The sequence below is a fragment of the Mesoplodon bidens genome (assembly GCF_964165515.1).
Source record: "Mesoplodon bidens genome assembly, chromosome: 7".
Classification (NCBI taxonomy): domain Eukaryota; kingdom Metazoa; phylum Chordata; class Mammalia; order Artiodactyla; family Ziphiidae; genus Mesoplodon; species Mesoplodon bidens.
Window position 1 is genome coordinate 20429775 of NC_138164.1, and position 13880 is coordinate 20443654.

At 37.5% G+C, this 13880-nt stretch overlaps 1 protein-coding gene across 3 annotated transcripts in view; it reads right to left on the reverse strand.

The window, feature by feature from the left end:
- Positions 1–13880, reverse strand: part of SIK2 (salt inducible kinase 2) — a 130134-nt gene that overhangs the window by 37568 nt on the left and 78686 nt on the right. For all 3 annotated transcript variants that reach the window (XM_081239223.1, XM_081239224.1, XM_081239222.1), the window contains exon 4: positions 7427–7588. In XM_081239223.1, coding sequence (XP_081095349.1) covers positions 7427–7588 — 162 coding nt within the window. The remainder of the gene's footprint in view (positions 1–7426; positions 7589–13880) is intronic.

A 13880-nucleotide genomic window follows, 5' to 3' on the forward strand; every position in this document is an offset into this window, starting at 1 on the left:
CTCCAAGGTTTTACTTTAACGTTAGTTTTGAGATTTCCTGATAAATCCATATTTTCTCACCTGGTTTCTGTGTGGCCTAAAATGTTGATAGAAGAGAGTGTTTGGGGTAGAGTCTCTAACCACAGAACAGATTAATTAGTGTTGACTGACTCATGGAAATCAACTTGGCCTTAAAAGCTGAGTCTTCTAATTACCTCTTATCTAACTAGTAACAGACCATGGATATATTTGAAAACAGTATTAGAACTGCTATTATTGTTTTCTGCTTTATATTTTGAAAGTGACTGACCTGAATCTTCCTGATAACAAAAACCAATTATTATTACTGTCGTCACTCAATTACATAAATTATCAGTGCCCAAACGTCATTAGCAAAGGCCTAACGTTTTAGGAATAACAGGGCCTTACACAGAGTAAATAAGCTGATTACTGTCTGATGGGAACAAAGCACATTAGTGAACACTGTCGGAGTGAAATAGATCAATCATTAGCATGCATACAAATCACCTGGGGAACCTGCTAAAATGCAGATTCTGATTCAGTAGGCCTAGGGGTGGGCTTGAGAGTCTGCATTTCTAACAGACATCCAAAGTGATGCTCATGCTGGTCCCCAGACCACTCTTCCAGTAGCCAGGAAATAAAGAATGAAACGGAGGTTGTGAAAAAGATAGAGATGTTAAACAGTTTGTCGCTGTTTATTGTTGCAAAATAATTATAATTACTAAATACTTTCAAGATTTAATATTTAAATAACAAAGACTAAATAGAAGTCGTTAGGTAAACAATTTAAGTCATTATTTTAAAAAGGAAAAAAGCAAACAAAACATTGAAAATCAGTCTTCAAGCTAAGAGAAAGTAAATGATTTCTAGGAATCAACACAACCAAGGCAATTTTTAGTCTCCAGCAGTGTGTTATAACGTCTAATTTATAATTTAAAAAATCCTCCTACAGAGAAGCAGATGGTTTTAGGGTTAAATTTATCCTTGTTTCTAAAATTACCAGTAGAATTCAGATATCCAGTCTTGCTGAAGAGTTACACATCTTTTGTAGTTATTATAATAGGAACGAAGAAGACAATTATGAGGAAATGAAAGCGGACAAATGAAAGGTAGTAGAGTGTGGAGACGGAGCTGACCCACTGCACAAACTGAATACCAATCAGCCAACGCTGACGTCACTGCATACCTTGTTGCCCATCAGCAAGAGGCCAGCTGCACAGTTTACTTGCAAACATCAGTCACTCCCTCCCTACCTGACAAGAGGACACAAGAACAATCATCACAGTTGAGATGAAATGTGATCCTGCTGACCACTGTGAGACATCTATTTGTCCAATGAGAGAGTTCAGTGAGCTAAGGAGCAAGTAAACGCTCTTCCTCAGCCCAAAATGGAGTCGGGAGGAGGAGGGAGATGAAGAGGGGAAACACAAAACAAAAGGAAACAAAACCCTTTGAGCTGTCTTCCATATTCCAGGCTTATTGTGCGGCTAGTGCTAAGTAGGCTTGAAGGATAAAGACAAGGTCTCATTGTGTTTGCTGATGCAAAAGCTCTTTGCACATTTTACATAATACTAGTGGCAGGAGGATAACAAATGGAAGACTTTTAATAAATATTTTACTAACAAAACCTGGTTCAGCCTCTCCCACCCTTTTTCAGTTCCAGGGCACAAAACTAGAATTATATATACAGAAACCCTGTCTCAAGGTCTTCTAATAAGCAGGAAGGTTGTTAGAAGCAATCATGAGAGATCATGGGCTACTCAGAGATCATAGGTCAATTCAGAAAGGAAGCATTCCTCTTGGGCTAAAGACAAGGGACTTGTGATGCACAGGTCAGATTAATCAGGCTTATTTCACATTACTAATTACACTGAAGGTCCCTCTAAGAAAAAAAAATTAATTTACATCAAGCAGAGAAAATTTAGACTATAAATGATAAACTTTCCTTGTACCTCTGAGATTTGTATTAATAAGGCTTTAAACCTTGGTAATAAAAAAAAAAAGACACGGTGGGGGGGTTATATGGCTATCAAACTTTTCAGAATTTGTTTTCACATGGAATCAATCATACACTGAATACAAATAATAGCTACCTTTTATGAGTGTTTACATGGTGCCAGGAACCTTAATTAACAATTTATTTGGGACTTCCCTGGTGGTCCAGTGGGTAAGACTCCGTGTTCCCAATGCAGGGAGCCTGGGTTCGATCCCTGGTCTGGGAACTAGATCCCGCATGTATGCCACAACTAAGAGTTCACATGCCACAACTAAGGAGCCCTCATGTCGCAACGAAGAGTCTGCATCCCGCAACTGAGAAGTCCGCATGCTGCAACTGAGAAGTCTGCATGCCGAAACTAAGACCCAGCACAGCCAAAATAGATAAGTAAATAAATAAATATATTAAAAAACAAAACCAAAAGCCCCCAATTTATTTAACAAAACCTTAACTAGCACTAACTATGTACCAGGCACTGTTCTAAGAACATTGCAAATATTAACTAATAACCACTATGAGATATGAACTTCTGTCATTCCCTCTTAACTGATAAGGAAACTGAGGACAGAGAGGTTAGGTAATGTGTCCAGGGTCATGCAGCTAGTAAGTGCAGTGCCAGGGTTCAAATCCAGGTAGCCTGGCTCTAGAGCCCATAATCTTACCTATGACCTCTCTGTGTCTAACATTATCACTAATCCCTACAATGTTCCTGAGAAATGGATTAATCTCTGTTTAATAGTTTTGGAAACCTAGGCTCAGTGAGGTTAATTAATCAGCCCAAGGTCACACAGCTACTAATGGCACAGCCAGAATTTGTACCAGTACTGTCTGATATCAAACTCCACATTCTTTATGAGAAGCCTTGTTTGAACTGCGATATTTTCTGAGAACCTCCTCCGAGTAATTCATACATATTAATTCTTATCTAAGTATTCATTATAAACATTTCAGATTAGGAAAGTTGAAGAATAAAACTAAATGTCCTTCATCTATTTACTCTCAAGTTAATGCCTAAATAGTCATAGCCAAAACAGCGTGGAGGAAACAGTACTGCAATTATCAAAACCAATGAAAGGGACTTCCCTGGTGGTGCAGTGGTTAAGACTCCAGCCAATGCAAGGGACACGGGTTCGAGCCTTGGTCCGGGAAGATCCCACGTACCGCAGAGCAACTAAGCCTGTGTGTCACAACTACCGAAGCCCGCACGCCTAGAGCCCATGCTCTGCAACAAGAGAAGCTACCACAGTGAGAAGCCCACGCACCGCAATGAACAGTAGCCCCCCCTTCACTGCAACTAGAGAAAGCCTGCACACAGCAACGAAGACCCAACGCAGCCAAAAATAAATAAATACATTTATATATATATATATATATAAAACTAATGAAAGCTAAAATTTCTTTGCATTCTGCCTCTTACTCTGAATATCCTAACACTTGTATTTTGCGACGGCTGTAGGTCTCATAATTGAGGCGATGAGCACACACAGGTGTGGGTGAATTCATGGCCCACCAGTGTCTGAAGTTTTTACCCGCTAGAGGAGCATAAACGAGAAACTGATTTCAAAGCCAAGTTTCTGTATTTATTAAAATGAACCACGTCTGATACTTCTATTCCATTTTCTGTCTTGTAAACAGAGACAAATGTTTTAATTTAAATCTAGTTTTGGTTTGCACTTCTTTTCAACTTCAACATACAAGATGGTTAAAACAGTTCATTTATTCAGCCCATTTAGCAATTAAAGAGATCTTCATAAGCAGAATAAACAGAGACAGTATAATTTGAGAGAATAATTCTGTATTTTATTCTGAGGTTTTGTAATTTTTTCATGGAGCCCCACCTTTCCTACATGTATTAGATTTCTTTAAAATTCAAGAAGAATCCTCAGAGATCAGAAGACGATATTTTTAAAGGGAAGCAGGGCCATAAAAATTTTATAAAAATCTATGGATAAAAATAAATACCCTGGAGAAGTTCTTTTACAGCATTGGAACACGTCTAAACTTCTGATGATATGTGGAATCCTCCATGATCTGGCTCTGCCTACCTGTCCAGGCTCTTCTCCTATCATTCCTCACTGGCACTTACGCTCCACTAGCCTTGGTCTGTAGTTTCCCTACACACTTTGAGTTCTCTGGCCTGCCTGCCTTTGCACGTGCTGATCCATTTGCCTGGAGCTGCCATCCCTACCTCACCCCCTCAACAAACTCTCCTCCTTTCTCCTTCTCTCCCCCAGTCCCACCACAAATGCCTCCTTCTTAATCAAGTCTTAGCTAATAATTTCCCTGATTCTTCCAGGCAAGTTAGTCTTCCTCCCAGCCTCATAGCCTGTATGACAGTTATCTTTTTATGTTATATTTACTTAAAGGTCTGGTTCTGGATTAACTCCTTGAGGTAAGAGCAGAGTTGAGTGTTTTTGTATTGCTATTGTTTTTGTCTTGAAATATTTGAATCTCCAGGATTTAGCCCAGGAGCATAGTAGATACTTAATAAACATTTGCTAAAATTTGGGGTAAATGGTGGTGAGGATGACAGAGGAAAAAAATGTGGGCAATAAGAAATTTGAACGCTTAGCTATACTGCGTGTACATGTATGTGTGTGTGTGTATCCACTTGTGAGATATGGAATTAAGGACACTAAATGTATAAATATAGAATGATGGAACCCAAAATTCAGTTAGTGAGTACTCCTTGAAGAATAACTGACAAACAATGTTTGGAAAATACAACATGGTGCAGTGGAAGAAGCACAGATACTGTGGTCAGAGAGATCTAGGCTTGAATTCCAGGTCTGCTACTTATTATGTGAATTGCCTTAGGAAGTTATTTAATCTCTTTGTGTTTCAGTTTTTTCATCTGAAAACAAGAGTACCTGCAAATAACGAAGGCTCAATAAATGTTAGCTGTGATACTAGCTTAACCAGAGAGAACAACTTTAGGTCTCTGAGATTTTACCTGTCTTCTAGATAAAAATTAGAAGGTCTTGAATTTCAGATATTCAAAAATAAAAATAGCAAAAACAAACAAATAACTAGATTTCACATAATGACAGAAATACTGGGTTTATCTACCTATACTATAGGCCAGAATTATAGAAGACATTATTACAGCCAGGCAAAACTTGGTTATAACCTTAATGGAATATTCTGCATATTTTGTTTGCAAGGGTTTTTGATGTTCTATTTTGACACTGTAATTCCTATAGCATATGACTCCCACCTCTAACCTTTCTTTCTCTGCCTGAAATGACTCCCAGAACTCCTTTAAGGTATTGTTTTTGTGAAAGTTTTGTTGTGGCAATAAAGGAATGTAAAGGTGAAGCCGGGGTTTCCCCTTCTTTCTACAGAGTAAAGAACTTCAAAAAAACAAGAGTCCTCTCTGAGAAGGACAATTTTAGGGCAGCTGATGCTTTCAAGGAGAAGTAAGCAAAAAATTACAGAAAACTACAGAAAGTTTGCAAAAAGGAGTGAAATGAATGAGACCAAAGGAAGGGCCAAAAGAAGAAGGAAAACTGGGAGAAATGAACATACATTATAAATTACAGAAACACTAATACTGTATTTTTAAAACAAAAAAGATAAATCAGTAGAAATCTTCATATATAATGGGAATGTAGCAAATTAACTTAAAAAACACTCTTATTCAGGCAATTCCATTAGGAAAAAAAAAAACACAGACTACAGAATGAAAAATCTATTACTTCCCTGAAACAAATGTGACATTGGCGTTTAAAATTAATTATTAAAATTAAAGTAAGTAAAAGTTAAAGTAAGTAAAAATTATTTGCCTTCCCTAAAATGCCCAAGTTGAAAATGAATGATAAATGGCATAGAAATAAACCAGTTAAATGTACAAATCAGAGGCTTTTCACTTATATTTTATACCACAGTGCAGCAAACTAAGGCAGTTGTTTTCTCCCTAAACTTAGTGAGTCCAGTGAGTATCCAACCTAGCTAGTCAACCACTTCTTGGTCAGCTTTTCTCATGTGGATGCCTCTGTCCCTCTTTAATACCCTAAGACAAAACACCACTGCTTACAACTTTGCTAAGCTTTTGCTTTGTGCCCCTTATTTTCTTCCAAACCCTAACCAGAATAAATCTCTCTCTCTCCTTCCCACACCTACAACCTGTACTGCTGTACTCTAGCACACACCCACATTTTCTTAATTGAACTACTGCATTAGGTTCCTGATTAGTCTTCCTGTCTTCAGTCTCACCCCCATCTCCCACCTATCTTCACTCTGTGGCCAGAGAGACATCTTTCTAACACGCAAATCTAATCTTCTCGTCCCAGTCCCACTTCATCTCCATCCCTGCCCTAAAATTTCCAATAGGCTATGCTCCCTATTACCTACAGAATAAACTCTAAAATCTTTTTCATGGCCTTCAAGACCTTTCATATTCTGATCTTCGCCTACCTGCTCTTCCTGTATCAATCCCCCATAACTACAGATTTTACATTTAACTAATATTGAGCAATGGTTCCCCACCATTACAATTTCAATCTCTTTCTCTCTCTTGTACCTGTGGTTATTTATACAGTTCGCCTGTCCTGCTTCTGTTTATCTCCCTGGCAAGCTTCTAACTCATCTCTCAAGCCTAAATTCAAAGAGTTCCTTCTTTGTGCAGCTTCCTGACTTCTCAGGTAGACTGACGTTCCTACATCTATATCCCTATTGCACTCTGTACATATATTTTTGGGCAACTATTATATTGTATTTTCATTATTCTTATTTCCCCACCAGACTTTTAAGATCACAGGAAATGACTTTTTGATTTGTATCCATAGTACCTAGCATAGCACAGTACCTGACACATAAGTATTTATTGACTGAATGAGAGTTTTGACCATGTGAAAAAGGAAACTTGGAATATAAAATATTTATAAAAGATTTTGCCAATTGTGAAAAGGGTAGGAGGAAAACTAGCAAAATAATCCTTAGTCTCCATGTTATAAATCAAAACCCTACTGTATCGGAAGAAGGCAAGGTGCTTTTGTGTCGCCAGTAGTTCTCATTCTACTGCCGTTACCGCCTTTGTCATTCTTCTGTCTACAATCTCTTTGCAGCCACCAGTCATAATTAAGAGAGCAGGGTAGAGCGCCAGCAACCTATGCCACTCCTCCAGCCCTATCAGCCCCTCCAATCACTCACACACTCAGTGGAGTGCCACAAAGGGGTGTGAACACAAATCAGACTGAGGATACAAATCAGACCCCAGTTGTAGTCCTGCCGTGGTGTGCGTTGATAAGGAACTTATTTCCCTTACTTTTCATTATTACACATAGGACTAAGGAAGTGAATAAAATACACTCTGAGAGAGCTTGGTGTCATGGGTGGAGGCTCCTGAATCTCTGCCTGCAGGTCTGTTTCTGCACCCTGAGTGCCATGGCTCATATCTGATCACGTTAGAGCCAGCTGTGTCCCAGTTACCTGCTATTTTGATATTCATGTTGTTATCCAGCAGGAGATTTTCAGCCTTGAGGTCACGGTGCACAATCTTCCGACCGTGACAGTAATCAACAGCAGACAGGATTTGCCAGAATTTGCGCCTCGCCTCAGACTCATTTAACCGGCCGTGATTAGCAAGGTAGTCTGTAAAAGAAGAAAGAATTGAGAATTATTCACACACACCAAAAAACCCCACGATTAGTATTCAGGATTTTTTTTTTCCCTCAAAAAGTTCTTTTAGAATCTCAAAATTAGTTAATAACAATAATAATAAAAGAATGAATGAAGGGAAATACAGCACACAGAGACTGAAGTTCAAGACCTTGGTTAAGTACATTTTCCTCTCTGTGCCTCAACTTCCTCAATCATAAAATGAGAGGGTTGGTCTTTTTTATTTTAATTGACTTATAGTAGATGTACAATATCATGTAAGTTACAGGTGTACAATATAGTAATTCACAATTTTTAAAGGTTATACTCCATTTATAGTTAGCCTATAAAATACAGGCTATATTCCCCGTGTTGTACAATATATCCTGGTAGATTGTTTTATACCTAATAGTCTGTATCTCTTAATCCCCTTACCCCTATATTGCCCCTCCCTCCTTCCCTCTCCCCACTGGTAATCACTGCTTTGTTCCCTATATCTGAGTCTGCTTCTTTTTTGTTATATTCACTAGTTTCTTGTATTTTTTAGATTCCACATATAAGTGATATCATACAGTAAACAAACAACAAAAAAAGTTCTTTTAATAATGAGAGTTAGTGTTCAAGTAAAACGCTGTTTTCCAAGTTCCTTGCCCTGAGAAAAGTAATTCCAATCATATTTTCACTGGAGTCCAGATACGTGGAGAGAGCCCAAGACCAGACAATAGCAACTGGCATAATATTCACAGTACAATTCAAAATGCTTTTTTAGGTTAAGAGATACAAACTACCATGTATAAAATAAACAAGCAACCAGTATATATTGTACAGCACAGGGAAATATAGTCAATATTTTGTAATAACTTTAAATGGGGTAAATCTGTAAAAATACTGAATCAATATGTTGTAAACCTGAAACTAATCATATTATAAATCAACTATACTTCAATTTAAAAAATGTCTTTTAAAGCCCAAACACTCTCTCTGTTCTTTGTTCAAAAATTTATTGAATATTTTTCCTAACTACATTTTAAAAATAAAATTTATTTAAAACAAAGAACATGAATAAATTCTGACATCTCATCAGGTGAGGGATATCTTTCCTTTAAACAACCATTCATGAAGTTATTGTACAAACCACCTGTAAAAGGAGATACGACGGTCCCTGAAAGTAACTTAAATAATTTGCACCCTGTTCTCCTAACCAGTGGAGCAATTCTGATATACCCCAAAACATGCAGACTTGTTCTCAAAACCATGTTCTTTAAACAAATATACTGTGCAAGATACATTAGCTATTTTTGTGCTATGTTATAATATCTATTAAAGCAGTTTATTTGAAAATTAATTCTGTACGAATTAATTCTGTATGAATTCAATAAAACTAAACATTACAATTTATTCAAGTTTTACCTGAAGATCTAAAAGCCCTCTGAAATGGTCTTTTGAGGGAAAGGGGGTCAACATAAACCTTGAAAGGCTTTCCTATTTAAGATTATCTTATGAAGTTAGGAACTGTATGAGTGAATCAATATTTATAGTCACCTTCACATATTTTCTGCTCTAGGCTTTGGTTTTACTAGTTTTTAAATTCCATGCCTTGGCTCATGCCATCCTCAATATTTATTATAAAATTTACTAACATGTGTACAGTAGTTTACAGTTTATAAAGCATGTTCATGTCACAGTATCTCACTTAATCTTCCTAAAAGCCCTCTATGATAACTACTACTCTAAGTCCCATTTTGTAGATGAGGAAACTGAAGATCAGAGTCATTAAGTAATCTGGCTGAATTCAGACAACTGGTAAGTGAATGGCTGACCTGGAACCAGAACCTTTGAAAAAAACTTTTAAAATACTGTAACAAGTGGGCTTCCCTGGTGGCGCAGTGGTTGAGAGTCTGCCTGCTGATTGCAGGGGACACGGGTTCGTGCCCCGGTCCGGGAAGATCCCACATACCGTGGAACGGCTGGGCCCGTGAACCATGGCCGCTGAGCCTGCACGTCCGGAGCCTGTGGTCCGCAACAGGAGAGGCCGCAGCAGTGAGAGGCCCATGTAACGCAAAACACCGCCCCCCCCCCAAAAAAAAAAAACCTGTAACAAGCTTCTTTACTAGACTCCTGCTGAAATCCTAACTATCCTTCCAAAACCCTGCTCAAATGCCACCTTGCCCTAAAACAGTCCCTCATCACTCAGGCAGTAATAATCTCTTTCCTCTGAACTCCTTATCACTTATAACACACTGCCTCACACTTTAATTATCTGTATATATATCATAATATCTCAATGTGCATGCACGTCTGGGTGCACATGCAGACACAAACAGCCCTAATTCTAACACTCTGTGTATAAGAAAATAAAAGATACCATCATTTAAGCTTCCTGAGGATAGGGGCCATGTCATCCTCTTCTGCACTCCCCACACTGCTTAGCACTATGCACGAAACAGCACAGGTGAAGTTCTTACTAAATACTTGTCTGACTAGTGTCTTAATATGGATGGTATCATGAAATGTTCCAAAAAGAGTATTATAAAAGTGTGGAGTAGGAGTGCTATACTCTACATGTTATAGGCTTTAAATGTAAGTGAACATTTTGTATATTTTTCTATATCTGCTAGTATCACAAACCAAGATGATCAGCTCGTCACAACTCCCCTTTGCCTTTACAGAGCACACACAGTAGCCATTCATACTTGTGAAGGGGAAAAAAAGATCACTTAAGAACAAATATGTAGACTTTTCAGCCAAAATGTCCAAACTGATATCAGAGCGACTATGTCTAAGTAAACTGGCAAGTGAACAGTGTGCTTTCCATTCCTAAGAGTAAACCAGAGCCTCATTTCTATATTGGATGAGCTGGGAAATCTAATAAAGGATTGGATCCTTGGGCAAACAGAAATTCCCAAGGGGAATGCAATACGTTTTCTGTAAGGGATTATCTTTTGGCTAGTTAGTAATATCTTTCCTAAGATTCCACACAAATGCTACTTAAACTGTATCTATCACTAAATGAGACAATTTTTTCACAAATGATTGACTTCTCCAAATAGACAAAATTTCTTCCTGTTGAAAATTCTGCGTCAGTGGGTCAATGGGAAAGATTTTTGAGATTTTGACAACATAGAGAAACCTAACAGATCCAACGTGAATAAGTACAAGTTAATACACGTGGAAAAATAACCTGAACTATGCCTACAAAATGAATCTTGGGAAGCACAGTAGAATCTACAGTAATTGTTTTTTGAAGAGATCAGTCCAAACTGGAACCGCTACAGCCAAGGGGGTGAAAAAGCTTTGAAGCCTGGCAGGAAGGGGACTGTCTGAAAAAGAAAGGTGTGGTATATCTGAACCTAAAATTACCGTTTGAAGCTATAGTCATCATATGTCAATAAGCCTGTAACACACCGTGAGAAAAATGACAACATCCATGTTCCAGAGATTAAGAGACCAACTATTTAAAGAGATGGTATTTTCACTTATTAAGTGAAAATCTCAGCAAGTATTTCAGCATATCTATGATCTTCCCCACTCTTTATGATTTCTGCAGTGTAAATAAACATCCTCCAAAACTATACTATTTGCTGAGAGATGAGAAAGTAACTGAGGCAAAAACCTGTGGCTGCAAATTACATGAGTTTAGGTTTAGTATATCATCCCCATGAGGGGCACTGTTATCAATCCAAGCTCAAATTAATGCACAAGGTCTAAAGAGAACATGCAAAAAGCACACATTTCACATTAAAAAACTACTTAATTATGGTAACAGAAAAAACTTATATACTATACATAGAGAATCCGAAAGATGCTACCAGAAAACTACTAGAGCTAATCAATGAATTTGGTAAAGTTGCAGGATACAAAATTCATGCACAGAAATCTCTTGCATTCCTATACACTAATGATGAAAAATCTGAAAGAGAAATTAAGGAAACACTTCCATTTACCATTACAACAAAAAGAATAAAGTACCTAGGAATAAACCTACCTAAGGAGACAAAAGACCTGTATGCAGAAAACTAGAAGACACTGATGAAAGAAATTAAAGATGATACAAACAGATGGAGAGATATACCATGTTCTTGGATTGGAAGAATCAACATTGTGAAAATGACTATACTACCCAAAGCAATCTACAGATTCAATGTAATCCCTATCAAACTACCAACGGCATTTTTCACAGAACAAGAACAAAAAATTTCACAATTTGTATGGAAAAGACCCCGAATAGCCAAAGAATCTTGAGAAAGAAAAACGGAGCTGGAGGAATCAGGCTCCCAGACTTCAGATGATATTACAAAGCTACAGTAATCAAGATAGTATGGTAGTGCACAAAAACAGAAATATAGATCAATGGAACAGGATAGAATGCCCAGAGATAAACCCACGCACATATGGTCACCTTATCTTTGATAAAGGAGGCAAGAATATACAATGGAGAAAAGATAGCCTCTTCAATAAGTGGTGCTGGGAAAACTGGACAGCTACATGTGAAAGAATGAAATTAGAACACTCCCTAACACCATACACAAAAATAAACTCAAAATGGATTAGAGACCTAAATGTAAGGCCAGACACTATCAAACTCTTAGAGGAAAACATAGGCAGAACACTCTATGACATACATCACAGCAAGATCCTTTTTGACCCACCTCCTCCTAGAGACATGGAAATAAAAACAAAAATAAACAAATGGGACCTAATGAAACTTCAAAGCTTTTGCACAGCAAAAGAGACCATAAACAAGACGAAAAGACAACCCTCAGAATGGGAGAAAATATTTGCAAATGAAGCAACTGACAAAGGATTAATCTCCAAAATTTATAAGCAGCTCATGCAGCTCAATATCAAAAAAACAAACAACCCAATCCAAAAATGGGCAGAAGACCTAAACAGACATTTCTCCAAAGAAGATATACAGATTGCCAACAAACATAAAGGATGTTCAACATCACTGGTCATTAGAGAAATGCAAATCAAAACTACAAGATATCACCTCACATCGGTCAGAAGGGCCATCATCAAAAAAATCTACAAACAATAAATGCTGGAGAGGGTGTGGAGAAAAGGGAACCCTCTTGCACTGTTGGTGAGAATGTAAACTGATACAGCCACTATGGAGAACAGTATGGACGTTCCTTAAAAAACTAAAAATAGAACTACCATATGACCCAGCAATCCCAATACTGGGCATACACCCCGAGAAAACCATAATTCAAAAAGAGTCATGTACCACAATGTTCATTGCAGCACTATTTACAATAGCCAGGACATGGAAGGAACCTAAGTGTCTATCGACAGATGAGTGGATAAAGAAGATGTGGTACATATATACAATGGAATATTACTCAGCCATAAAAAGAAATGAAATTGAGTTATTTGCAGTGAGGTGGATGGACCTAGAGACTGTCAGAGTGAAGTAAGTCAGAAAGAGAAAATCAAATACCATATGCTAACACATATATATGGAATCTAAAAAAAAAAAAAAAAGTTTTGAAGAACCTCGGGGCAGGACAGGAATAAAGACACAGATGTAGAGAATGGACTTGAGGACATGGGGAGGCAGAAGGGTAAGCTGGGACGAAGTGAGAGAGTGGCATGGATATATATACACTACCAAATGTAAAACAGATAGCTAGTGGGAAGCAGCTGTGTGGCACAGGGAGATCAGGTAGGTGCTTTGTGTCCACCTAGAGGGGTGGTATAGGGAGGGTGGGAGGGAGATGCAAGAGGGAGGAGAAATGGGGATAAATGTGTATCTATAGCTGATTCACTTTGTTATACAGCAGAAACTAACACACCATTGTAAAGCAATTATACTCCAGTAAAGATGGTAAAAAAAAAAGAACTTATGAGTGTAATAGCAATTCTCTATACTAATTGCCTATGTGTGTATTTTTGATGACTGGATACAGTTTAAAAAATTCTTCTTGCCTATGTTTACATTTGTTCTGATTGTTAAGTGAAATGTAATTTTATGTTTGTTGGTTTTAATTACAAAACTCTTTAAGGCTATATTTTGTATGTCCTCCCCCACCCCCCAATTTTGCTCTTATGGTAACTGATTTTTATTGTATTTTTACAAAAATCATGGTCTGTGACAGACAGGCCAATCAAAAAAATTGGTGTTTCAATACTGATAATTGAGAAATACTGATAATTTGAGAAATACTGGGATAGACAAGTAAACAGGCAATTACAATAAACTGTGATAAAGGCTAGCACAGGAATAAATATATCTTAGTAAGTATTTCTGCATTTTAAATTTAAATTTTTTTATTATAGAAGT